The 27,023-nt window shown below is 36.7% G+C and overlaps 1 protein-coding gene across 4 annotated transcripts; it reads right to left on the bottom strand.

Annotated features, from left to right (window-relative positions):
- Positions 1–1,313: 1,313 nt before the first annotated feature.
- LOC133564481 (inositol polyphosphate 5-phosphatase K-like) lies at positions 1,314–27,023 on the bottom strand. 4 transcript variants are annotated; one of them, XM_061918828.1, is made up of 14 exons: positions 26,926–27,023; positions 26,334–26,379; positions 19,954–20,058; positions 19,606–19,714; positions 19,397–19,513; positions 17,715–17,890; positions 16,728–16,839; positions 16,479–16,588; positions 16,343–16,369; positions 13,929–14,160; positions 9,554–9,691; positions 8,341–8,424; positions 8,162–8,266; positions 1,314–4,192 (listed from the first exon to the last, which is right to left on the bottom strand). In XM_061918828.1, the coding sequence occupies exons 1-14, from the start codon at positions 26,936–26,938 to the stop codon at positions 4,127–4,129; spliced, it is 1,440 nt and encodes a 479-aa protein (XP_061774812.1). In that variant the 5' UTR covers positions 26,939–27,023; the 3' UTR covers positions 1,314–4,126. The 4 variants fall into 4 exon arrangements, with proteins under 4 accessions (XP_061774812.1, XP_061774813.1, XP_061774814.1 ...); XM_061918829.1 differs by lacking the exon at positions 16,343–16,369; XM_061918830.1 differs by lacking the exon at positions 16,343–16,369 and having other exon boundaries at positions 13,929–14,157.

The raw sequence follows: 27,023 nt of genomic DNA, 5'->3' as shown, positions 1-27,023 counted from the left end.
ATACTGAACTGTGCAATCTACCAATAAAAGTTTCAATAAATCAAAAAAATTCATTTATTCACCCATTGTTTGTTTTAGCAAATCAATAAAGATGTATGTTCAGCGATAAGTATTTTTTAGAGGGAGTGTGCAGTTAAAATATATTTTCACGGTCAACAAATTAAAGGCAAATATCATTCAACGACCTTGACAAATTTCAAGTAAAAAGTATCGCTTATACCCGGCATTTACTTGGTATCGAATCGAAATTTGCAGTATCGCCCACCCCTATTGAAAAAGCTTTAGTCAGAACTAAAATGTTTTTGGTGTGTTGTAGTTATCCTGGAAAGCAGGAATTGCCAACCTCGCTGTCAGAAAATTGCAAAAACACCAGAATAACGTAATCTTTACTTGTTAGAAAGACGCGTATTTAGGTTAAAGGGGTACTTATTACTATATTTTTAAACAACTGTTGAATGAAGTCATCAGTTTTTTTCATGAATGTCAAAATGATTAACGTTCCCTTAACGCAACTGCAGTCATACCTGTGACGCTAACCGAACGTGTATTATTTAACATTTGTGGAACTTATGTAGCTTTAATTTATTCATATGTATTTATTGGAACTTGTATGAAAACAATTTTGTTCTGAAAAGATTACACACTCGACCTGTCTGCACGTACATCATTGAGAAGTAAAATTGAACAACGCTTTCGTCATATTCTGGAGTGCATGAAAGTTATGTAGAGTGCATGTTTTCGAGGTTAATTGAACTCAGCATTAGTCGTCGTAGCAAGTTTGAACATGAATTGTCCCTCAAAAGCGTTACAACATTACACAGCAAGTACGAACAGAACACACATAATTATTTCCTTGTAAATACCTTGTTACGCCCGTTTAAATAATCTTCTTGGCGGCAGGGAAACAAATCTTGTCGCACTTTCCAGGAAGGCGATGTGTCGGACACGTAATCACTATGGCAACAGCTAACACACGTCCAGGTCGACTGCGTAATGTTTGTAACGCGCCGCCAAATATAACTATGCAGATCATATAAATACCCGATACAAAAAACTGTAATTTATATAATTGCTTTAATAATTTAATTTAAAAAAAAAGGTGTACACAACAAATACATAACGTAATACAAAAAAATAATAATTTCATTGATAGAGCTTTAATGATTTAATTTAAATAGATTAATATGAGATAGGCACCAGCGCCCCCGCAACCCCAAAAGGGAATAAGCGGTAGAAATGGATGGATGGATAATAAAAAAAAAACATTGTACACAACAAATTACAATAAAAAATTGGTAAATCACGACAAAAAACGTGTTTTATTTTTTATTGTACACAAAACCTATACAGTGTCACATTTAAGTCAACAAAATAATAGAAAACAAATTGTAAACATTTTTTTTATATTTATTTTCGAAGTTACAATTTTTGGTCTTTCAGCATATTGCAGCCATATATTATACTATTTTGTAATAGCTATTAAAATAAAACATCTCTTTCCATTTCTCTAAAATAATAGGTTAAATTATACACATACAGTATATGTATAATGTGTATATATATATATATGTATCCATCTAGATAGATAGATAGATAGATATACACACATTATACATATATCTGTGTATAATGTTTATATTTAAGTGTGTGTAGATAGATAGATAGATATACACACATTATACATATATCTGTGTATAATGTTTATATTTAAGTGTGTGTGTGTGTTTATATATATATATATATATATATATATATATATATATATATATACATGTGTGTGTGTGTATCTAGATGCATATATATAAATATATATATACACGTATATATTTATATACACACACGTGTGTGTGTGTGTGTGTGTGTGTGTGTGTGTGTGTGTGTGTGTGTACACACACATACAGTACACTTGGGCATAATACAACAATGTGTTTGCATTCATCATTTTACAGTGATTTAAAACAACTATAAAGGTGCTATAATAGCCTGCTAAAACTGCCAGATAAAAGACAATAAGCTTTAGGTAAGTTACTTAAAAAATAAATGTGCTTTCATGTACACTAAGAACAGTTAGAATTTTTGATTAAATAAATGACAATGAAGAGAAGTAAAAGTGGACTCTTTCAACAGCAGATATATATAAACACTGGGTTTATATAAACAATAAAAATTGCATAAAAAACAAGTAAATAAGTCCAGCTTACATATTACAGCATTATCAGAACACTTGAGCAATACAGTACATCACAAATGCTTATTAGGGTGAGAAGGATTTAGTCTTGAAGAAGTCGTTTTAGGATGGGGTTTTTTCTATAGTTAAAACCCTTCCTTGTCATTTACATAACATGTAATGGTGGATTGGGGTAGAAAAAATGTTTACATATACTATGTTTTACAGACCATCTTCAAGCTGCTTTCTGACCGTCTCTTCAGGATGCGCCATTTTGTGGGCAGTGTCACTAACATGCCTCCACTTTGACTGCATCGTTTCCCTGTCAGCCATGTTGTAGTTTTTAGCGCTTCCATAGCGATTTCACTGATAGATTAAGCTAGAACTGTATGCTACTTTGTATTAGAAATGGCAACAGCGAAGGATGCACGTGCATGTACGGGCCAGTCTGCCCCACAGCAAGAGAATAGGGAAAAAGAAAGAACTCATTGACTATGTCGTCGGACTACAATGGCAGACTTGTGCAAAGCTTTTCTGGTAAACTTATGGGCAAATTGTAAACGGCTTGTTTGGGGGAAGTACGAAGGAAGGCAAGATTGGTCTATTGTATGTCCGCCATTTCATTTCATATTTTTGGGACTTATGCAGATCCCAAATACAGAAAATCAGGTAGAAATAGGTAAGAAAAGTTGGCTAGTTCCTTCAAATGAGCTATTTGCAAAGGTCCTGAGTTCGATCCCGGCCTCGGGGTCTTTCTGTGTGTAGTGTGCATGTCCTCTTTGTGACTGTGTGGGTTCCCTCCGGGTACTTCGGCTTCCTCCCACTTCCAAAGACATGCACCTGGGGATAGGTTGATTGGCAACACTAAATTGGCCATGGTGTGTGAAAGTGAGTGTGAATGTTGTCTATCTGTGTTGGCCCTGCGGTGAGGTGGCGACTTGTCCAGGGTGTACACCGCCTTCTGCCCGAGTGCAGCTGGGATAGGCTCCAGCACCCCCTGCGACTCCAAAAGGGACAAGCGGTAGAAAATGGATCGATGGATGGATAGAGCTGTTAGGACTTTGCCCCATTTGTGATGTTTTTTGCCATTGGTGACAACAGCGGACATCTCCATATATGGTAGAAGTTTACTCTTAAGAGCATGGCACGATTCCGACATTGTAGTCAGACAATGTAGTGAATAAGTTCCTTCTTTTTCTCTATCCTCTTGCTGTGGGGCACACTGTCTCGTACATGCACATGCATCCTCCGCTGTTGCCATTTCTAATACAAAGTATAGTTTTAACTTATATCCTGTCATCTGATTCCATATGTAAGCTGGCTGACGGGCAGAAGACTCAGTCGAAGTGGAGCCCACTTAAGGCTGCCCACTAAAAGGTGCATCCTGAATAGACAGGAAGCAGTTTAAAGACTGTAAAACATAACTTATGCAAAATCTGGAATGTTTTGAATGTTAAAAAAAAAAAAAATTATGACTTCTTTAAAAGTCTCACTAAAAATATAATGAGCGTGAATGTGTTGTTGCCATTAAGGAATCTGGTGTCTCATCACCTACACCTGGCTTTTTTGTTTCCCAATGAATATAGGATTAGTGGACAATACCACAGACTAGCTTTGGTACCAACCCTCGTTTTTGCTATGAAAACGATTGTTTGCATGAGGAATTCTCTTAAACTCAGGTCCTATCATGCTGCAGTGGATCTGACAACATAATCGGATACATTGTCAGCCTATCAAAGCACTGCATCATCATCAATGAATGACACGCAGTACGATCTTTCAGCATTCATGCCAGTTATCACAAAATTGACCGACGTAACACTGGTAGAGCTAGCAGAGGAACACTGTGATGAGAAGCTGCTCAATCAGTGGATGAGTAAAACATACTACAAACATAGTTTAGGCATCAAGAAACCAGGCATGAATCTGTTAGTCCTGAATGTTTTCTGTGGCTCCGCTTCAATGCAGACTCCTGAGCTTTTCAGGCACCAAGCCCTCCTCAATTGCCACCTTTGACGCATGGACCTAAAAGAAAGCAGCACTTATTACTCCAGTTAACATTATGGGAAGTAATAATTGATTGTCTGATGAATTTTGTGTTTGGAGAAATGCTGAATGCGACCCCAGTAAAAAAAACAGCATTCCAACTCTCAAACATGGAGGTGGAAACATTTTACTTTGAAGGCATGTGTGCCATGGAATCTTCAATTGGAACCTCCTGGCCTCAGCCAGACCAAGGAAGATGGGTGATGAGCATGACATCAACCCGAAACATCTGGCCAGGTAAATAAAGAAGTGGCTCAAGATCCTGAAGTGGCCTCAGAGGTTTCCTGACTTAAGGTGCGTTCCATTAACCTTGGAAGTTGGAGCTGCGAATGACCTCAAAGCCAAGTTACCAGGTCAGAAATTAAGATGACCACATCCACGAAAGCTATTGTTATGCTTGCCTTGTTTGAATACAAACAACTTATGGAAAAGATGCACTCCTTTTGCAACCTTCAAACACAGTAGAAGCGATTGAGAGCGTAAGAAAAACGTGAAAAAATGTAATTTGCACTACAGTCGAATTACGATATACAAACATCCAACAATACATCGTATATGGCGGATTTAGTGCGACACAAAATAGTCAGCGGTACAAATAACGGATATTGCAGAAACTTCTGTTATTGTGTACATTCAGAGCCTGAGGCTAACTCAGGGTTAGTAAGGACTTTCTGACTCTCCAAGTATAAAATACAACTCAGGAACTTGGAAATTCAGACTTCCCAGTGCAAATGGAACGCACCATTAGTCCGACAGAAAATCTGTGAATGAAGTTGAAACTTAAAGTTGCCCAGCGACAGCCTCAAAACCTTCAGGATTTGGAGAGTATGTTTACTGGAGTGGACCAAAATCCCTCCTCAGGTGGTCCAACTGCAAGAAACATCTGACCTCTGTTCTTGACAAGGGTTTCTTCTCTAAAAACAAAGGGTATACTCACACGAGGCCAATCTTACCATGTCGGGGCCCACTTGACACCTAAAGTACATCATGTTTGGCTTGTATGAGTGCACTAGTCCATGCTTTGGTGCAATCTCACTTCTTAAGCATAACATGATTATTATTATTATCATCATAGATGGACCGTGATGCAATCGTTTCATCGCAAGTTCTCAATTATAATCGACATGATTCACAAAAAAAAAAAAAGATTCAAAATATTCCAACCTTCATACCCCTTTACCATCGGCTACATTAATCCAGACATTTCTTTTACTAATTAGATCTGTCCTCTCATGATAATAGGGATGTGAGCATCCTTTGAGAAAAAAAGGGGAACATTTCTATCGCCATAAAGTGCTGCTACACAAACCCTGAAAGGAAATTTAAGACTACATTCCTTGCAATTCGGTGCATTTCTACCCTATATTTTACCTTTTGATTTATTGTCATTTACTAACTTCTTTTGGGGCTGTATTTTTGACACTTACATGTCCCATGTAATGTACCACAGAATGTTTAGGGTTTTTTAGTAGATCATTTACTGACATTATTATAATTGGAAATGTAATGTAAAATTCTAAAACATGCATGCAAATAACTCCCATTTGTCAACTATATCTTGTAAACCACACATTCTCGGATAATATACTTCCGGTGTTGTGACCTGTTACAATCCGTCAAGTCCAAAATATGTCTTCTCACTGGCTACTAATAAATATTTTCGAACTACAACTGGTTCACGTCCAAATATGATTAGCAGCATAGTGGACATCCGTCAACATTGTGATTCGGAGAGCGAGCGCAGGTGACATCAAGTAACTTCGCTAGACGGTTCGCCAGCTTGCAAGCTTGTTTCAGTGCTCCCGATCTCCTTGTCCTACTACTCAGTGCTGCGTTTAGGCAAGAGGAATGACGAGTACCTGCGGCTAAGGTGAGCGTTCAACAAATTTTGTATCGATTGTATTTTTATTGATATCAAAAAAACACAGAAGTGATATTTTGATGCCCAAATTAATGTTTAAAAACGCAGATTTCCGTGTTTTCCGGGACATTTTACAGGCCTGTTATTAAAAACAGCTGCCACCTTCCAGAATATAAATACTTTGAAATACTCCAAATAGGAAATAATCCACAAAGTCAGGGGAATATCAGTAATATAGCAGGATAGAAATGATGGGACAAGAAAACGGCCCCCGAATCACCAGCGCAAACCTAGTGTACAACCTTCCTATCCGTATAACATCCTTTTCACGTGACACTATAATCCGGCTCATGTGAACAGGCTACTGCCTAAACATATTTTGTTAAAGGTTACACAAATTGTATTTATATTTGGGGAATTTATAAAATATATAAAACTTCCAAAGTTTTACCTAGAATTGTAGCCACTATCTTTTCAAACGGGACGCAACACTAATTTCTCTTGAGTCAATTTTGGCCACGCACATCTATCGCCTTCTTCGCTTTCTTCCTAACGCAACAATTTCTTTTTATTCCAGTACGTGTTCAGCTCTGCCGTTAAATCGAATCACGAGCAAGACGCATTTGCGTATTTCGTGTGCGCGCGTCATCTGGGACCAATTTCATGTTGATTGCGATCGGAAAAAAATATGCTTGGCTTTGTGTGCGCGCACACCTTAATACATCGGTATGTTTACTGGCGTATGTCGTTTTCTGGATTTGAACATTTGTCTACTTTTAGTAGGAACGCCACGCAACTGTTACATGAGGCCCTAGGAGAAGAAGAGGGAACCTGTACAACTGTGAGTACGCCCTACAGCATCACAGCCATAATGTACGCTCCTCCCCCTGGGAAACATCCCGTGGACCGCGAGTTGTGATTGGTCAGCTTTTGCCGAGGAGGGTCCCAGAGCAAAGGAGAGCGATTTTATGCTTGAAATGCCCAAATTATTGTGTGAGAGAAATCAACAGTGATTGAACATTTAATGCAAACTGTTGGATACATGTATTGTATACTTGATATTAAAGTGCACTCTCAAAAAAATTACTGAGTGTGTCAATTGCAGTGATGCTTGATTTGCACAAAAACATCCCAAAGTTCTAAAGTGGCTAAATTGGGCTCCAAGAAGAATGTTATTTTGAACTCCTCTTCCCATCACCTATTACAATCATGTTCACACTTTCACACAATTATTTTTACTTTTTTAATCGAACTTGATTGATGAATGTTTTGTAAAAAAAAATATTAATGGTAAATACCTTGACATCAAATAATAACATTAAAAAAATGCATAAAAATGTACATATTTTCCTGACACCCGAGATTCAAGCCCTGCACTATTCTTGTCAGTAACGGGGCCCCCCACAGTTAGCAGGTCCCTATGCAAAGCACGTGATCTGCATTTATGCCTGGTTGCACATTCCATCCATCCATTTTCTACCGCTTATTCCCTTTCGGGGTCGCCTATCTCAGCTACAATCGGGCAGAAGGCGGGGTACACCCTGGACAAGTCGCCACCTCATCGCAGGGCCAACACAGATAGACAGACAACATTCACACTCACATTCACACACTAGGGCCAATTTAGTGTTGCCAATCAACCTATCCCCAGGTGCATGTCTTTGGAAGTGGGAGGAAGCCGGAGTACTCGGAGGGAACCCACACATTCACGGGGAGAACATACAAACTCCACACAGAAAGATCCCGAGCCTGGATTTGAACCCAGGACTGCAGGACCTTCGTATTGTGAGGCAGACGCACTAACCCCTCTGCCACCGTGAAGCCCTGGTTGCACATTCCATCTTCATGAAAAATTTCTAAGCATCAAATGTAAACATATTTCTGAATGATTTGTTCTAGTGCCAACAAGAATGTTGTAGTCATCATTGCTCACTACTTTAGTTAGAATGTAAATATCTAGTCAGCAACAGCTGTTTGCTTCCTTGAGAGACACTGCCCCTCAGTGGTTTGGCTGAGAATTGCATGTCACACACTCAAGACCATTAACCCATCATGCCTTCAGAAGGTCGTGCATAGAGTGGACTCACCTTGAACGGTTCGCTGATTCCAATAATGCACTGTAAAGTGTTACAGTAGTAGCCCAGCACGCATTCTCCTCCCCGTACTGGGATCTCATCTTTACTCATGTACACCTACAAAAGCAGACCACCATGAATTACTTCCTCATACTGGTCATGCCCTGTACAGACTCATTAGTGTTTACCACCTTTATGGCTTCTTCATCGACAGCCACTTCGTCATCTTTGACCCACGTGTATGTGATGTAGTCGAACACACTGCTGAATCCAACCTGAACTCCATCAACAAATGGAGGACTTAATAATGACTCTATATCAAAAATTTGATTTGTGGTTTTAAAGGGGAACTGCAACTTTTTGGATTTTTACATATCACTCACAATATTTATGTGAGACAAGAACACGTGTCTCTTTTTTTATGCATTCAAACTCGTAAATAAACACTCGCAAGTGTCAGCTCACAGTGGAAGTAACGGGATGCACTCTATTCTTCCTATAAAGCGCTCTAAAAATATCCAACGTTTTACACACATGCTGTAAGTATATGGTATGTATTGTAACAGGTACATTCATAATAACATGTAATATTTACATACGTATGTTGGTCAATATAATCATATGGCGGCGCAATAATTTCACGGACCCATCACAATGATCGCTATTTCTTTTTGGCTCAAAATCTTACGATACATGGCCCCATTCATTCTTTCCTTAACACGGATCAATCGTCCTGTCCCCTTAGCATAAAAGCAGCCCCTAAGCATAATGTTTCCCCCCCCATACTTCACAGTAGGTGTGGTGTTCTTGGGATGCAACTCAGTATTCTTCTTCCTCCAAACACGACGAGTTGTGTTTATACCCAAACGGATACATGGATGATACAGCAGAGGACTGGGAGAATGTCATGTGGTCAGATGAAACCAAAATAGAACTTTTTGATATAAACTCAACTTGGAAACATCATGCGTTGGGGCTGTTTTTATGCTAAGGGGGCAGGACGATTGATCCTTGTTAAGGAAAGAATGAATGGGGCCATGTATCGTGAGATTTTGAGCGAAAACCTCCTTCCATCAGTGAGAGCTTTGAATGGTTGACCAAATACTTATTTTCCACCATAATTTATAAATAAATTCTTTGAAATTCCTACAATGTGAACTCCTGGATTTTTTTTTTCACATTCTCTCAGTCTCTCACAGTTGAAGTGTAACTATGATGAAAATTACAGACCTCTGTCATCATTTTAAGTGGGAGAACTTGCACAATCGGTGGCTGACTAAATACTTTTTTACCCCACTGTATTCTTGTCCAACATATGGATAGAGAATGACACGCAAAATAGAAAATTAAAAAAAGTGCAGTTCCCATTTATGTGAACAGTAGGCAGTTGCCTGTAAAGCTGACCTTATAAAGTCCAATCCAGTCCCATGAACTGGAAGGGAATGGCTGCTTAGGGAAGTACACAAGCATAGCATCAATGTCTGCACTCCACTCCCCCTCAGCCAGGAGATGTACCAGAGGAGTCGTTTGCATCTTCTTTAACTGCAGGGGGAAAAGCAGACACACTTTTAAAGTAAATGTATCATGAATGCATATTGTCTTGTTACATGAGAAAAATATTAGTAATCATCTATACGACTAAAAAAATAAAAACCTGTCTTTACAAGGTGTGTTAGCTATTATTATCCATTATCTACACCACAGTTTTCCAAACATGTAAAAAATCTAAAGGAAGCATGTTTTAACTTTGAAAAAAAGGCTAAAGTCCGATGTAGTTATGATAAAAGTTTTGTATGATAAAATAAAAAACTTACATATAAAGTGTATTAGTAGAGAATCAACATTCCCACCTTGTCTCATTTCTTTGCTTTTGTTTGTTATTCGATTGTTCCAATGGTTTTTGTATTTCTCTTGTTTAATTTATATTTTAGAATGTTGTACAAGCATATAAAAAGACACACTGTGGGCCCCAATTGCATTATTTATTACCCAGTAAAGTCCCACTGAATTTAAATCTCTTTTTCATGGGAGTCCTGCTATACACATTTTATACACCAGTGTGGGAGTCAATGGGTGCAAGGTAGGTGATGGTAGAGCCTGGATTTGTACCAGGAACACTCACGTTTCTGGACGACTGCTCTACCATCTGAGCCAACATATTTTAGACACCCCTGTGCTAAAATGACGCCTACATTCAAAAATGTGAGCAACACTGATTCAACTATGAGTTTCTTTATGCTTACTCTGGCAGTTTTTTCTTTATAGCCTGCATCTCAGCTTTGTGTTATTGCTGACAAAGCATAGTATTTTTACTGTTAACATCTCCTCACATTTTTTGCCCTTTTTTTAAATTCTGTTTTTTTTCCTTAATTTTTCTTGTTTAATCATATTTTTCAATTAAAAAACGACCTGGCCCCGATGCAACTCTTTGAACACCCAGAATGTAGACATTTTCTATGACGCTAAGCTTTCTGTCCACCTTGCTACAAAATGAAATTCAGTTGAAGGAAACATGTGTGAATGCTGCCTTAACCTGAATAATGACTAAACTAAACAAGACTCATAATAAACGAATGTTGCTGTATTTACTTCGTCTCTGTAATTATTGTACTGTAAATACAGTAAATCCTTAATTTAACGTATCAGCCAAAACTTTGTACAACATTTTTTCATGCAATAACGTAGAGTGTAGCCTGTTTTGGTCTACATCCTTTGGATTGGCAAGACTGACATTGACATAAGCGGTTGTCAACATAAGTTTTACTTGTGTTGTGTTTTACAACACAAGTAATCACTGTTTGGAAATTGAATTGTGACACAAGTTAAATGGGAAACAAGGTATCTTTTTTAAATATGTCCATCACCTCATATATGCCCAACTATTCTTTTGTTGGCTAACACATTTTTTAATTATTTCATTAGTTTTGGGGGGTAAATAGAAGTTTCATTTTTAACATAATCTACAATCTGCTTTTGTAAAAACACTAGAGACAATGACGAATTTAAAAATATGAAAACACGTGGACATAAACGTGCCGATTTTTCATAATAATGTCGACAAAGCTTTTAACCATAGACCTGGACTTATATCAACTTGATCAAAGACAACTTCCCTCCGGAGATTATTAAAGTATTTCTGATTTGAATTCTGATTCAAATTGGGAGTGTCCCAATACATTTTCACTTTGGATAAGAGTATTGGTTTATACCAATATTGAGCTGATAGATTTGCAGGAATCATACATAATTTTATTAATTTGTAGTGTGGAATGTTAGAAAACGTTTGATCAAGTTAAATTACTCAGAGAACAATGCAGTTTGAAAAACATTAACCTATTTATTATTAACCAGCTGGAATTAACTTATCCTGTCTTTAAGTTGAAGTGGCGTGATGTTTGCTTGTTTTATGGCGACACCTACTGGTCATAATTATTTACAAATTTAGCTCATGGCGTAAGTAAGTAAATTGAAAGATTGGGACATATTTGTTACAAGACATTTGCTATATGCTTCTGCCTTGGAGATTTTCTATCTGTAAGTAATATGTATATATAATTATTTAATAGTTGTTTATATTGACAAATGTTGTGTTTATACTGCAATATTGTTTAATAAAGGGAACTTATTACATTTGTCTAGCTTGTGTGCTGCTGTTTGCTAAACTGTTGTGTAGTTGCTAGCTCCTACTGTAGTAGCATATAACCTATTATGTTTATATTTGTAAATGACTAAAATACAAGAAAAGACCAACATGCCTATTGAAGGATATTTAGATGTTAACACAATGCAGGACGACTTGTATCGGAGCTTATAGCAGAGATTTTCAATGCAAGCCCCTATACTGTAATACGATATTTGTTTTTTTGCTGATATGATACTGACTGTTAAGTATCAGTATTGAATAAGGACACCCCTACTTACAGTTGTGATCAAAATTATTCAACCCCCACACAATTTTGGTGTTTTAGCAAGTTAGACATTTATTCCGTATTTTGTTTATAGTCATATCAAATAAAGATGCATTAAATAGACAAATGCAACTTGAATTACAACATTATATTTTGTAACATACCAAACAGTGTCATTTCTCTTAATATCTCATTGACAAAATTATTCAACCCCTTGAAGATCATAACTCTTAAGAACAGAATTTGAATAAGGTCTTTTCAATCAGGTGTTGAAAACACCTGTAGATGTGATTAGAACCATAACGAGCAACATATAAACTAATTGAAAAAGACTGTGACGCTCTCGCTTCTTGTAGATGGTCAATGGTATATTTGCAACATGGTGAAGTCCAGGGAGTGGTCAAAGAAGTCAAGAGAGGAGGTAATTTCTCTTCATAAGAAAGGATATGGATATAAGAAAATAGCAAAGACATTACACATTCCAAGAGACAGTTGGGAGCATAATTCGCAAGTTTAAAGCTAAAGGCACAGTGGAAACACTACCTGGGCGTGGTAGAAAGAGGATGCTGTCCGGTATTTGAAGCGGTAGTGGTAGTTCCTCAGTAACAGCTGAGGAACTACAACAGGACATTGCAGGGGGGGATTGCAGGTTTAGTCCCAGACAATCAGGCGCGCACTACGAGATGAAGGCCTCCATGCCAGAACTCCCAGGCGCACCCCACTTCTGGACTACCAGGCACAAGAAAATAGACTCCAGTATGCCAAAAATCATCTGGACAAATCCCAAAGGTTTTGGGAAACTGTTCTATGGAGTGATGAGACAAAACTGGAACTCTTTGGGCCTATGACTCAACGTTATGTCTGGAGGAGAAAAAATGAAGCTTACAAAGAGAACACCACCTTGCCTACTGTTAAGCATGGTGGGGTGTCAATCATGTTCTGGGGCTGTTTCTCTGCCTCAGGTACCGGGAATCTCCAGCGCGTTCAAGGCATTATGAATTCTATTTCCTACCAGGATATATTAGCTGCAAATGTCATGAAGTCAGTGACGAAGCTGAAGCTTGGGAGACGTTGGACCTTACAACAGGACAACGATCCCAAGTATACCTCCAAATAAACATCAGAGTGGATGCAGAAGAAGGGCTGGAAGATTCTGGAGTGGCCTTCACAGTCGCCAGACCTAAATCCTATAGAAAACCTGTGGTGGGACTTGAAAAAGGGAGTTGCAGCACGCAAGCCCAAGAATATGAATGAACTGGAGGTCTTTGCCCAAGAGGAATGGGCTAAAATACCTGTAGATTGTTGCAAGAAGCTTGTGTCCGGTTATGTATCACGTTTGAAGGATGTAATTACTGCCAAAGGGTGTTCTACTAAGTACTAAAGATGCATGTAACTAGGGGGTTGAATAATTTTGTCAATGAGATATTGCGAAAAATGTCCTTTTTTGGTATTTTGTAAAATACATTGTTACAATTTAAGTTGCATTCGTCTATTTGACACATTTTTATTTGATATGACTATAAACAAAATACGGAATAAATATCCAACTTGCTAAAACACCGAAATTGTGTGGGGGTTGAATAATTTTGATCACAACTGTACAATATTTCCACTGTTCATGCGCGGTAAGTATAGTACTGCTTGTAGTTTTTAGTGACATAGACCTGTACCAACATTACACTGCAACAGGATTTGAGGTGTTAAGATGATATTTAAGCCTTAATAAAAAGATGCAGTTATAAAAAACTAAAGTTCAATTGTTAAAACTGAGTATTAGCATCTTAGAAAACTATGAAAGTGAAATGTAAGTGTGGAGTCTAACGTTGAACAACGGAAGTTGATATACTATGAAGACAAAACAAATACGTCACCTTCAGGGTGAAGATACCGATGACAGGTTTGTGGTCACTGATTCTATACTGCATGTCACTGGTGTACAAGTCCTGGCTGAGCTCTAAAATACTTTTTTTCGCTTCCTCAGGCTGCCCCACATTGTTTGCGTCCGACCTGTCCCCGCATTCTTCTTGCTTGTCAGAAGACAGTGCTTTGGGTATGAGGCGCCATAGAATTCTGTCCGTCCAGGCGGGTTTGCGCTTCTTACTGCTGGTTTTTGGTAATGGGAGATAGAAAACAGAGAGAATAAAGATTTCATTGGATGCATAAATAGGCTCCCTAAAATGTGAGTACATTGATTGGTTGGTTTTTAGAAAGTTAGTTCAGCATTATCAGCCTGATTTAGGCACATTCCAGGGACCTCGTTGCAAACATATGAAGCTCTTACACCTGATTATTTATAACAAAAATGAAACAAAAACTGTCACTTTGACTATAATTATTATTATTAATACAACAGCAATTTAAAGATTAAAAATGTCTCAAATTGCATTGTTCCAATTCACACCATGTTCAAAAAAGCTGCAAAAATCCCCGCTCCAAGACAATGTCGTGTTTACCAAGCTTATTATTAAGCTGCACATTATAACCAGCCTGGAGTTTCATTTTTAAGTAACATAATTGCAAATGTCCTGTATTTTCGTAGATGAGTGTAAGAGGGAAATTATGTTTTCAGCTCTTTAGCTAAAGCTTTCTCAACATGGAAAACAGATGCTACATGCTAGTACAAGTCAGTACAACGTTACGTGTGGCCGCTGACGTTTTAATGTGTGTTTCATTGACATATGTCATTACTTTTGGAGTTATCTGACTATACAGTATGATTATCATGATCTCAAGTGATACTTTGTTTGGTATTTTCTTGTGTTTAGCATCATTTCCTGCCCTGGTGCTCTAGTTTTGTCAGTATTTCCTGTTTGTTCTCTGTATTTTGCAGCATACATATTTTCTGTTTCTTTTCCTGCCAGCACAAATTTCCTCATTGTTAATTAGTTCTGTTTAGTTCCACCTTATTCCCTCCTTCAGTTGGTTCGTTATCTTCTGTATGCCAGTGTTCTGTTATTTTCCAATTTTTTGCCAGACGTGTTAGTTTTTTTTGTCTGGTACCTAATAAAACGATCCTTCTGCTTGCACTTTGCCTACCTTTTCCGTATTCTGCAATCACGCTAGCAGCCATTGTGCGCTATTGTCACAACTACAACTACAACAATACATTTTTTACCACCATTCAAGAAAAACAACACTACAAAACGAAGAATTGTTGAACTTGAAACATTTTACTACACTGACAACAAGTGACTGGATTTGGAGACACTAATTTATTTTCCAATATTACTAACAACTATTTATTATAAATGATGAACATAACAATAGCACCATTAAAACTCAGAACAAATACAGTGGTCAATTTTCCTTATCAACAGTTGAATTGCTTATTATTTTCAACAACATCAAGCAATACTTGAACTTACTCAGCAAACTTATTGAAATAATTGCAATCGGAGAACCCTGGATTGAAGCTTAGAAAAGAATGACTCGAAATATGTCAACAGCGATTGACAGTTACCTAGATTGTAGAACTGGGCTAATAAACTAAATTGTTTTGGGGTCATAATTACAAAAAACTAAGGATCAGGGGGCTGGACGTCTCTCTACACTATTATCCTTATTCTGTATATTCCTGAGAACCAAGGTCCTCTGCAGTGGACAGTTGATTATTGTTTATTTTGTCAGTTACAAAATTCAGAGCAAAACAAGCCGTGTGTATACAATAGGAGCGCTGTGCTGTTTTTTAAGGACATCCTGCAATGAATATGGTCAAAGATCATCTGTATGACAGCGCTCTAGTGCTTTTAGGAATCCACTGCAAAGTGTCTTCCAAGTTTTTTAACTGAGCTCGGGTGCCACCAGGTGGTTAGCCCTGATGTAGAACATAAAAAAATCCAAATACATGTGATTCAGCTATACTGAGTCAAAGCCAAGACATGAACTACCTTCAGAGAACAAATCTTTGAATGCAGCACACCTCCTGAGTAAATCCACACAAGATAAATCATTTACCCAATCATTTCGGAATTAAAACTGTTGGTACAAAAATAAAATTTTTGGTGCATTATCACTATACTTTCATGATTACATTAAGGATCTAAGCCCAAAAAGGGCTTCCTTTTGACTTCAGTGCAACAAAGAGATCCGTGGTAAGACATTCTACGACTTTCGAAAGTTAGTTCTGCTTTTTTTTGTATGTTAGCTAATAAGTGAGCATAACACTCAAAAATATGTTATTGTGACTACTGTTAAAAGTAGTATTTACATTCACACCAAAGTTAAGTGTGTTATAGAAAGGATATCCTTCTGCTAACGCAAACAGGATTTTCTTATAAACTCTTACTTAAAGACAAACCATGTCCTGTAGACCCTGTATGGGTCAAAAAGGGAGCAGACCAAATTCCGTATATACATTAATATTGCAGTAGAGCAAACATGGGATATACTTTTTTTGTAAGCGACTTAAAAAAAAACGTTACCTGCTGTCATATAGATCTGTGTTTAGGTCAAACTTGTATGTGGGTTGGAAGTGTAGAGGTCCTTCCTCAAACTCTTGGAGCAGCTTCTCCTTTTTCTTCAACATGATCAGCTGAAGAAAACCGCACACAACCGTTTCATGACCTTCCACACAGAACGTTCTAAATCATCATCGTGACTAACAGTACCCAAGTTGGTCAAAGACTAAATCTGTCACTGGCATATAAACAAAAGACATGACAGTATCAAACCTGGTCTTTGCTCCACAGCAAGCTGTAGTTTTGATCGCTGATGCACGTTCGTACAAAGTGCATGCCGTGGTCCTGAATTCGAAAGTTGAGATCTCCAAACCAAAAGACCAGCCTTGAAAACAAAGATGAGAGGGTGAACACAGATGTTTGAGAACCAATGATTTTGTTCAGTGCATTTTGATGATGGCACCAGAGAATGGTAAGTGTTGGCAAAGGGAAAAAAATCAATTTTAGTATTTGAACGAATTGGATGTAGGGATACGCAACTTTGACGATAAATCATATAAATTATATAAATTAGGCCGACAATAGAACTTTTAATATTATAGTTGTATCGTAATAATGCATGTTGATGACACAGTCTAGCTGTTTCCTGCAAACTTGACAGTGACTTTAAAGTATCAACATTTGTAGGGCCAATAGTCCTGCTGTAACTACTTGATATTGGGTCGATACCCAAATTTGTAGTATCGCCAAAAACTAATGTAAATTAGCCAAACAACAATAGGAATTAGTGTGTTATTAACCCTAGCAAAAGTGTATAAAGAACCATGTCACAGCGAAAAGTAAATAGATATTAACAGTAAATAAAGTAGATTAATAATAGCTTTGACAAAATATTACAACCGCAAACGTCAGCAGCCGTATTAGGAGCCTTTGTAACCCATTTTAAAAGGGTTTCATAACCATTTATATGACGTACAATATATTGTGATATACATTTGTTATCGCACATCGCCCACCCCTAATTGGAAGTTGACCAAGGTATGGTGAATTGTCTACTATGAATTGATTAACGTGGACCCCGACTTAAACAAGTTGAAAAACGTATTCAGGTGTTACCATTTAGTGGTCAATTGTACGGAATATGTACTGTACTATGCAATCTACTAATAAAAGTTTTAATCAATCAATCAATCAATCAATCAATGGAACGTATTAATGTTTGTCTTCTGTGAATTGTACCGCATTGCTTCGAGCACTCACCTGTGGTCAAGAATTCTCTGAGCCTTTTCACAGTTGAAAATCTGCATGTCGGTGATATACTCAAACTCGATCATTCGCTCAGTGGCATTGTTCATATGAGCAGACAAGTGACAGTTGAGGAAACAGAGCATGTGGCCATAGAAAGACAGACGGATGGACACACCACCTTTGTTACCCTAAGACAAAAAAAGGATATGATCATGTTATGAGTCAGTTTTTCTGTTTTAGTTTCTATTTTTTAATCGTCAAACACTTCCCCCTCAAGTAAGTAATAATAGCCAAGCCTCTTCACTAATATTTTTCTTAACTGCGCCATGCTACTGAAAAGTGGAAGATTTTGCCATGTTGTCACACCCATTACTTTAAGCATCAAGAGTTATTAACCTTTTTCAAACCAGAAATTGACATTTTGTCAACTTATTTCCTATATATGTGTGAAACATACAGTACTTCTGATTCTGACTAGAAATAATATAATCCAAAATCCGATTCATCCACTCAAGACACGCACAATCTTAACACAAAAACACATTGCATCAAGAATAATTATTTTTACGTGAAAAAAATTGTTATTAAATACAAATCTGTAAGTAATATATATAAACATAAGTATGTGATACTTGTTTATATTGAAAATGTTTGTGCTTTTAGTCGGCAATATTGTTCAATTAAGGACACCTATTATGTACGCTGAGCTTGTTGGCTATTGTGTGTTTAGCTGTGGTGTAGCTGCTAGGTCTGAGTAGCCTATGCCTACCTTGTTTACCCTTTGTAAATTACTTCACCAAAATTGACATATTTACTGGAGGACATTTAGTTGATAGCTGGCTGTCAAGCTTTGCACAAGTAAAAGTGCTGCAGGACTGTTTGTTTGGTAGCACTTATATCAGAGATTTTAGATGCAGGCCAATATACTTTTGATATTTGCTGATATCCAATATCTCTATCAGATCGGTAACGGCTAGTATGAAGCCATTTTTTACCATTATATATTTTGTGTTATGCTACAGTTAACAGTTTTTTTAATATCTGTTTTAAAGGGGAACCTGTGAGAAATGTGCTGCCAACAATACCAGCTTAAACGAGCATTAGCTCACTGTTATCAATACGCCGTAATAATAGGGCGTCTGCGTTGGCGCTTATATAACAATATTTCATTCATTATTGGTTAATTATAAGGTCAAATATTGTTGGCGGTGTCTGGATGTATAATGGGTGCAATAGAGGACCTTTGATTTGTTGACTCATTTGTTAGCTATTTATTTATGATTTTGAATGCATAAAAAAGCCAAATGTATGTTCTTGTCTACGTAAGAATAGTGAATGATAAACAGCACATCTCTTTCCAATGTTTGCTAATTTCCAGTATGATTGATCTGATAATATGGTCAGAGTGCAGAAGTGTTACTCCAGTGATGTAGAATCTAAGGAAATTGCCAAAGATATTCAGAGCGGAATATTCAAAATGGCCAACTGAATTTGTGACATTTTGTGATTTCATATATTTTGCGCATTGTAAATACAATTGTATATGGTTTAATGGATACAATGAAACACAATTAGGCATATAAAGTCAACTTGATTTTGTTGGAAAAATGTTTTTGTTATTTTTCTCAATCTGCTGTGTAAGAGACCCGCCTCACACTTTAATGACTCCTGATGTAAGTGACTGATAAGTTTACCCAATAACCAAAGATGCCGGTGCGTGTATAAGTGGCCTGGATGTCTCGGATAAATGGGAGGTGCTCCAGCTTGGAGAAGAAGAGCAACAGCAGACCCTGCATTCTGATGGACGACACCTGAAATAGAAATATGCACATAAACACTAAAAAAGGAGAACTAATTATGCTCACTACAGTAGAGCTCTAGAAACACGACTATGTTGCTGTACCTTGACATAATTCCACGGTGCCAGGGTGGTCATAAGACAATGGCTCCAAGGGTCGTCAAACACAACATCTGACATGAATCTCAGCGGTCCAGAGTACACCTCCTGAAAGCTTGCATAAACATAGTTTTGATCCATTTCCATTATTTTGAAGGAACTTTTTCATACTATTAAATGTGAAGCTGTCTCCAAACTTATAAAGGCAATATGGAGACGACTGTTGAAAGTCTGGTATCAATCAAAATTTAGGTACTCATTTTTCAAACAGCAATGGAAGCAATTTCTAAACTTTTGACAGGTACTATGAAGTACAGCTATATCAACCAATGTATACACCTTTGGACCACGTACCCAAAGACATAGACGTCTGGGCCCTTTGGAGACTCTAAATGGAGAAGTGAGCTAATGTCAACAGGAGGATCAGCTGTGGCTACATTCCACGTCACCAAGTGTAACCTGGGGACAATAATGAGGAAAAAAACAACTTAGATCCGGCCACTCGAAAAGGAAGCGTGTAATATCTATTATGACTTTTAAAGAACTCCATTTTCTAATGAGTAAAAACCCTTAATAGAGTTTTCACAGTACTGCAAACACACACACTTCAAACTATGATACTCACTGAGCAAATATCTGTTTTATATACAAATGTGTTTTGTCTTGTGTTTTTCGTGTTTGTTTGTTTTTAATTTTTTTTTTTTTTTTTTAATAATGATATAAGCTATTGGACGTGTTGAATGGAAAAAAACATGGGATTTGAATGAAAGCAAATACAGTGGTACCTCAACTAAAGTGTTTTGAGATAAGAGCTATCCCTAAGCTAATTTTTATGTTAACGTTAAAGTTAAAGTACCAATGATTGTCACACACACACTAGGTGTGTTGCTTAAGGTTGCAAGGTTACAAGCATCTCCATCATTAGTTGGCGTAGCGAATGCCACCCAAAAGATGTAGTTTTACTTGCAAGCATTAGCTTTCTTGCCTAAGATCAACATTTGTTTTTTTCAAACATGGTAAGGAAGAAAGTGAGTGTGAAGGAAAGTGTATGATATTCATTAAATTTAAAAAATGTAATGAGCGAAAACATGACAGTGTGCAGCCAACTTGGCCAAGCAATTTGAGCGTAGCATTGCTAGCCTGCACCATACAGAAGCAGAAGGAGTCTCAGGCCAGCTAATATTTAAAATAACATTTAAGCGGCGGACATTTATCCATGAAAATACGGAGAAGCTGCTGATGGCGTATTTGACGGAGAAGCAGCGAGAAGGAGATACCGTAGAAGTCCACTCCAAGGTAAATGCTAAAACAAAAGAACATAACAAAAGGTAATACTATTCTTATTTCGTTGATAATCTTACATTGTCTAAAGTTGTTGTATTTATTTGTTGTTTCATTATTCACAAATAAGTTTATTTTTTTCTTGCCTATAATCTTTGTACTGTGTTTTTTTGTGTGTGTGATTTAAACCCCAATCAACCAATTATAGGCAAAATCACAACATCAGTCAATGATCTAGAATAATTTAAAAGTACAAAGTATTTATTAGTTAGGGCACTACTGGCCTTGTATTTACTTGGTATCAGATCAATACCAAAATTATCAATGTGAACCAACACTAATGTTCATTGAAACACTACTAAGGCCAAGCAATCCCAAAGACACTGCTTTATTTGTCCCACTCCAGTCCTGCAGGTGGCGATACTGAACATTTTAACTACTGTACATCACCTGGATCATTAGGGTCGCTGCACCACTTGAAAGGATTGAACGATTAGGTACTAATGATAACCGCGGTAAAACTCCTGACAATTAGTATTACCATTTAAAACTAAAATTTACTGAAATTTTTTTTATTTAAAACTGCACTATGATAAACTCACAAACTGACTGGCGCCAGGTCGCTACCTTAAAATGCTAACGTGAAAACAAGAGACATTAACGTTTACCCCACGAAGAGACAACATACCTCAATCTACACGTATATAAACACATTGCTATCTAAGCAACTAAGTAGGCACAGGTGTTCAAGGACCCCTGAACAGAGTTGGATGCCACAACTTCCACCAGGAATATTGAATAACCATAATAGATTTTATTTGTACACAATTTTCATTCAAATACATCTTAAAGTGCTACAGTACAAATCAATATTGCAAACAATAAAAGCTTAGCCAATAATACAGACCACATACTAAGACTTTTTTTTTCAAGATTTCAGTGAGTGTATATGTAGTTTTTAAGCATATTCAACAATATCACGATAGCAATGATAAACGTGATCATTTGGGCCACAATAACCGTGATTTGAAATGTTCCTATCGTTACATCCCTACTTGTAAATAACGGCAAGGACTGAAAAATACTCTTCCTCACTCCGTACTGTAAAGTGTAAATATGTATTTGTAGTTTTCTACAGTGCTGCTCTCTACCACTGAAGTTATCCTTTTGACCGTTCATTTTCGCAGCAGCACTGAAGATGCTGAAAATGCAAAACACTTGAATGCAATATTCATCGTGGAAGTCTTCAAATACATTGTTCATATTCCAGAGCAAACACTTAAAATTCATTATATTCTTACAAGTTTACAGAAGGTTGTTGCAGCAGATATGCAGCAGAACATTCAAGCATCCATTTTCTACCCGTCATTCCCTTTTGGAGTCGCGGGGGGTGCTGGTGCCAATTCACAAATCCTTTGGCGTGGTATGTCATTGCAGCTTTCTCGGATGTTTCACTCACAATTTTTAAAAGCTTGTCATTGTTGCAATGTACACATATCAAGGTACATTTGGTTAAAAAGAGAGTTCAAATATTATTATACCGTATTTTTCGGACTATAAGTCGCAGTTTTTTTTCATAGTTTGGCCGGGGGTGCGACTTATACTCAAAAGCGACTTATGTGTGAAATTATTAACACATTACCGTAAAAAAATCAAACAATATTATTTAGCTCATTCACGTTAGAGACTAGACGTATAAGAGTTCATCGGATTTAGCACTTAGGAGTGACAGATTGTTTGGTAAACGTATAGCATGTTCTATATGTTATAGTTATTTGAATGACTCTTACCATAATATATTACGTTAACATACCAGGCATCTTCTCAGTTGGTTATTTATGCGTCATATAACGTACACTTATTCAGCCTGTTGTTCACTATTCTTTATTTATTTTAAATTGCCTTTCAAATGTCTATTCTTGGTGTTGGGTTTTATCAAATACGTTTCTGCGAAAAATGCGACTTATACTCCAGTGCGACTTATATATGTTTTATTCCTTCTTTATTATGCATTTTCGGCATGTGCAATTTATACTCCGGAGCGACTTATACTCCGAAAAAAACGGTAATAATACTTTAGTTGGCCAATCTTCAACGGTCTACAACTCAGTGGTATTGGTTTTAGTTTCCAGGAAATATACAGGAGTCGGGCATTTTCTGGGAAAATCATCACTTTCTCTTTTAAAACATTTGAACAAAATTGTTGGAACTGTGCAGCTCTACTAGCTAATGAGAACAACACTGCAACTGTAGGAGTAAGAACAAACTTAAACGCCAATTAGCTCTCTGATAGTATTGGTAGTGTCTTTTTAGTGACGTAGTGAAAGCCAGCATTGTATTTGGAACTGAAGAACACAAAAATCCATAACGGCAGACATTAAATCTACTTAATTGTGGGAAAAGAAGCAAGTAAGCATGCTGAGATTTTGCTGGCGTCTGTGAAGTCAGAGTGCAACAAAACCTGACTAAGTAATTAATTAGGGAACTGGTCTGTGTATGTGTAAAGAAAGCCAATGGCTGCCAAAAATGTTGTACAGGCTCATTGTTTGATGCTGAATGGAAAATAAGTCCTCTTTATGAAACTGCATTAACATTTAAAGTTCAAGTCCCTCGGTAAGCTGATGATCCGTTGATGATTGTGTTAGGGATTGTTATAAAACATGAACAGACTGGAATTTTTCAGTTGTTTTTTAACAGCCAGAGACAGAAAACCAAAAAAAACCTCCATTTGAAAAAACCTCCATTTGAAAAAACATTAAATCATCCATCCATTTTCTACCGCTTATTCCCTTTGGGGTTGCGGAGGCCACTGGTGCCTATCTCAGCTACAATGGTAGCACATTATTTGTGTATTCGCCAAGTTATATAAAAACTTGATTCACCCCAAAATGCACCTATTCATCAAATTAATGTAAAAAGTACTAAAACATATTTTTTTCTAAGCGACGTAATCTATTAAATAGATTACGTCGCTTAGAAAAAAATATTCTATTAATATTCTGTTGCTTTGATTGTTTAATGAGTATTACAAATAAAGTTTTATAAAATCCAGACAGCATTGATTAAAATTGGGGGGGTCGATTTTTAGATGCATCGCAATTTGGACATGGACGATTATTAGGCTGAATAGTAAACGTCAATAATCGCTAAATTTATTGTTATAAAGTAAAGCAGAATTTGTTGACAGCAGCAAGCCACCTCACCGAGACATCCGACCAGTTCCTTTGTTATACAGCAGACATTTCCATTAATTCAAAAAAGTGATGAGAATTAAATTAACTGTTTCTTATTACAAATGCACTGTTTTTAAAAGTTGCAAGTGATAAACGCTTATTTAGTAAAACGAAAATAATTGTAAAACAGCATCAATATACATATATTGAAGATGGCATCAATAATCGATTTTTAATCAAATCTTAGCAACTGAATCGTAATTGAATCGTGATGTGCCCAAAGATTTCCACCTCCAGCATGGAATGCCCGGAACTTTAAATACGCAAACATAGTTTCTGCATGGCTGCAATAGAGCACATATAAGAGTGACAGTGTGTGGGTGCAATTTATCAATGCATGCATGTTAAAAGTGCAATTTCATTGTTGATGATGTACAGTTGTTTTATATCTAATTATATAACAGTATAAGAATGAAGGTTATGGCAGGTAGTAGAAAATGGATGGATTGATGGGTTATGGATTGAATTCTCTAGTAAAACAAATTTCTTATGTATTGAAATTATAAAGTATCTCAGGAATAAACTTTAAGTATCAGTTAAGTATTAAATCGCCAGCAAGAGTGTCCTTGTTTGTTATTTAGTAATCAAAATATGGTCACCCTACAGCAGGTGTGTCCAAGCATTTTCCAGCAGAAAAAATACTGAAAAATGGAAGGATTTGGGGGTTACTTTGATACATTTTGTAAAATGAAATAGACTAAAATCAATAAATTTCAGGTCAATAAATATATGCTAAACTATCTGAACAAAACAGCAACATTGACATCCATATGATCTATCATTAATCGACTAACGTGGAACCCACTTAAAAAAGTTTAAAAACTTTTTGTTAATTAATATGTACTGTACAGGGCAATCTACTAATAAAAGTGTCAATCAATCAATCAATATCTATATTTGATTGATAAGTCAGGATGTATATTATTAGGATTTTTTTTAATACCGATATCAATACAGATATTATTTTTCGATACTGGTATCCATCAGTAAATCTATTGAAATGTTGTAAATAAATATGTGAAAAAATGACTTTTTATGGTCATTTTAATAAGCACAATAGGTTTTACACCACCAACATCATGTAACACCCCACAGAAAGGAAGTCTCTTATCAACACCAGCTTCTAAAGTCTTTAAGCAAGTCAACTATATTTGCTGGTCGAGGTGCTAACTCTTATTAGTATGCATGACTTTGAGAGACTTTTGATGAGGAAATATTTTTGTGATACAAACTTCTGTGTGTCGGTGCTTCCTTATTTGTAATTATTCCAAACTGAATATCAGATCCTACCAATGTCTTTATTATGCATAGCATAACGTGACAGCGTTTCTTAAGTAAAACGGTCAGTTGGATGAAAAGGAATATCGATAGCTGTATCATTTGTGCAGAATCTTAATGGTCCTCCTGGACCAACCTAGGTAGGAACAAGTACCAATAGTTCCCTATTGATAGGAAACAAAGCAAATTAGTGTAAAACTGTGTATAATCTAACCCCTTTGGCCTTTTCAATGTGTCACTATGATTATGTTTTACTTTTGTTATTATTATTATTGTTATTATTATTATTCACTAAAAACTTTTTTCTTATCAAATCTTGCAAGAAACTGGTAAACATGCTCATCATGATAGGTCACACAGAAATCATTAAAGACCATATTGAGTAGGGCGCACAGGTCGTCGGCCACTTTGGGGGTCAGGTTCCATTTTTGGGTGATTTTGTGCTACTCTAATTTTTTGGGGTGTAAAGTTTTAACCTGGGACGTGTATATTTGGTCTGTAATATGTGTTGCGGGCCATTCAAAAACAAGCTGCGGTTCGCAAATGGCCTCCGGGCCAAACTTTGGACATTCCTGCCCTCCAGATAAGTTCCATCTATCTCAGCATCGCAATAGCAAGATATTATTGTAAGGCTTGCGTCGCATATCTTCTCGTGAGGTAGCCTGAACATACCAATATTTTTCGTCTTATTGTCATTTAATTTTATTACTTTCTGGGAGACACCTGTGTCATTTCTAATCAAGAAGTTAGTTTAATAAAAGTAACTGGAAGTCAAAAGTTTCCAGGGGTATGAATTATTTTGGGCTTGACTACATATTTGTCTGTATACTAAATGTATGCAATACCCGCGTACACATTTGTTTACATTATGTTTGACACAAGCTGAGCAATATATAAACAACTTTTTTGTAAAGTTTTTAATATTCAAAGATCAGTTCTTACCTAAAGTTGTCCCCTTCGTTGTCATTCTGCTCCATCGTTTCCATACCTATAAGTTATATTTTAAGAAACAACTAGAAGCTCAAACAAGGTAAAAACACAAAATACAGTGGTAACGAATATTCATGGGCGAAATGCAAAGCTTACTAATAGCCATTTAAAAAAAAAAACTCAAGAACTTTCCAGAGTTGATGCCAAAAGGAAAACATAATTGTTGGGATGAGTAAGTACGACATAAAGTAAGTGTTACATACAGTAAGTACTACATACAGTAAGTGTTACATACAGTAAGTACTACATACGGTAAGTGTTACATACAGTAAGTGTTACATACAGCAAGTGTTACATACAGTAAGTACTACATACAGTAAGTGTTACATACAGTAAGTGTAACATACAGCAAGTGTTACATACAGAAAGTACTACAAACAGTACAGTACAGTACATCAAACGTAGTCATATCTACAACAAGGTTCCATTATCATGCACGACGTTAGCAAGCTTTTAAACACAGAACTGAAACAGAAACTAAGATAAGCGCAATAAATGTCTTATAGTAAAAATAACAAAAGTGTGAAAACATGTTTTATAGTACCTGGTGTGCTCATATGGTGGTTGTTTTCGTAGTTTGAGAATTAGCAGTGCAGCCATTTACGTATTGATGTTTACAGTGCCGCCCCGGAAAAAGTACTC

Source organism: Nerophis ophidion, linkage group LG13 (assembly GCF_033978795.1).
Source record: "Nerophis ophidion isolate RoL-2023_Sa linkage group LG13, RoL_Noph_v1.0, whole genome shotgun sequence".
Classification (NCBI taxonomy): domain Eukaryota; kingdom Metazoa; phylum Chordata; class Actinopteri; order Syngnathiformes; family Syngnathidae; genus Nerophis; species Nerophis ophidion.
This window is presented reverse-complemented; position numbering and strand designations above follow the sequence as displayed.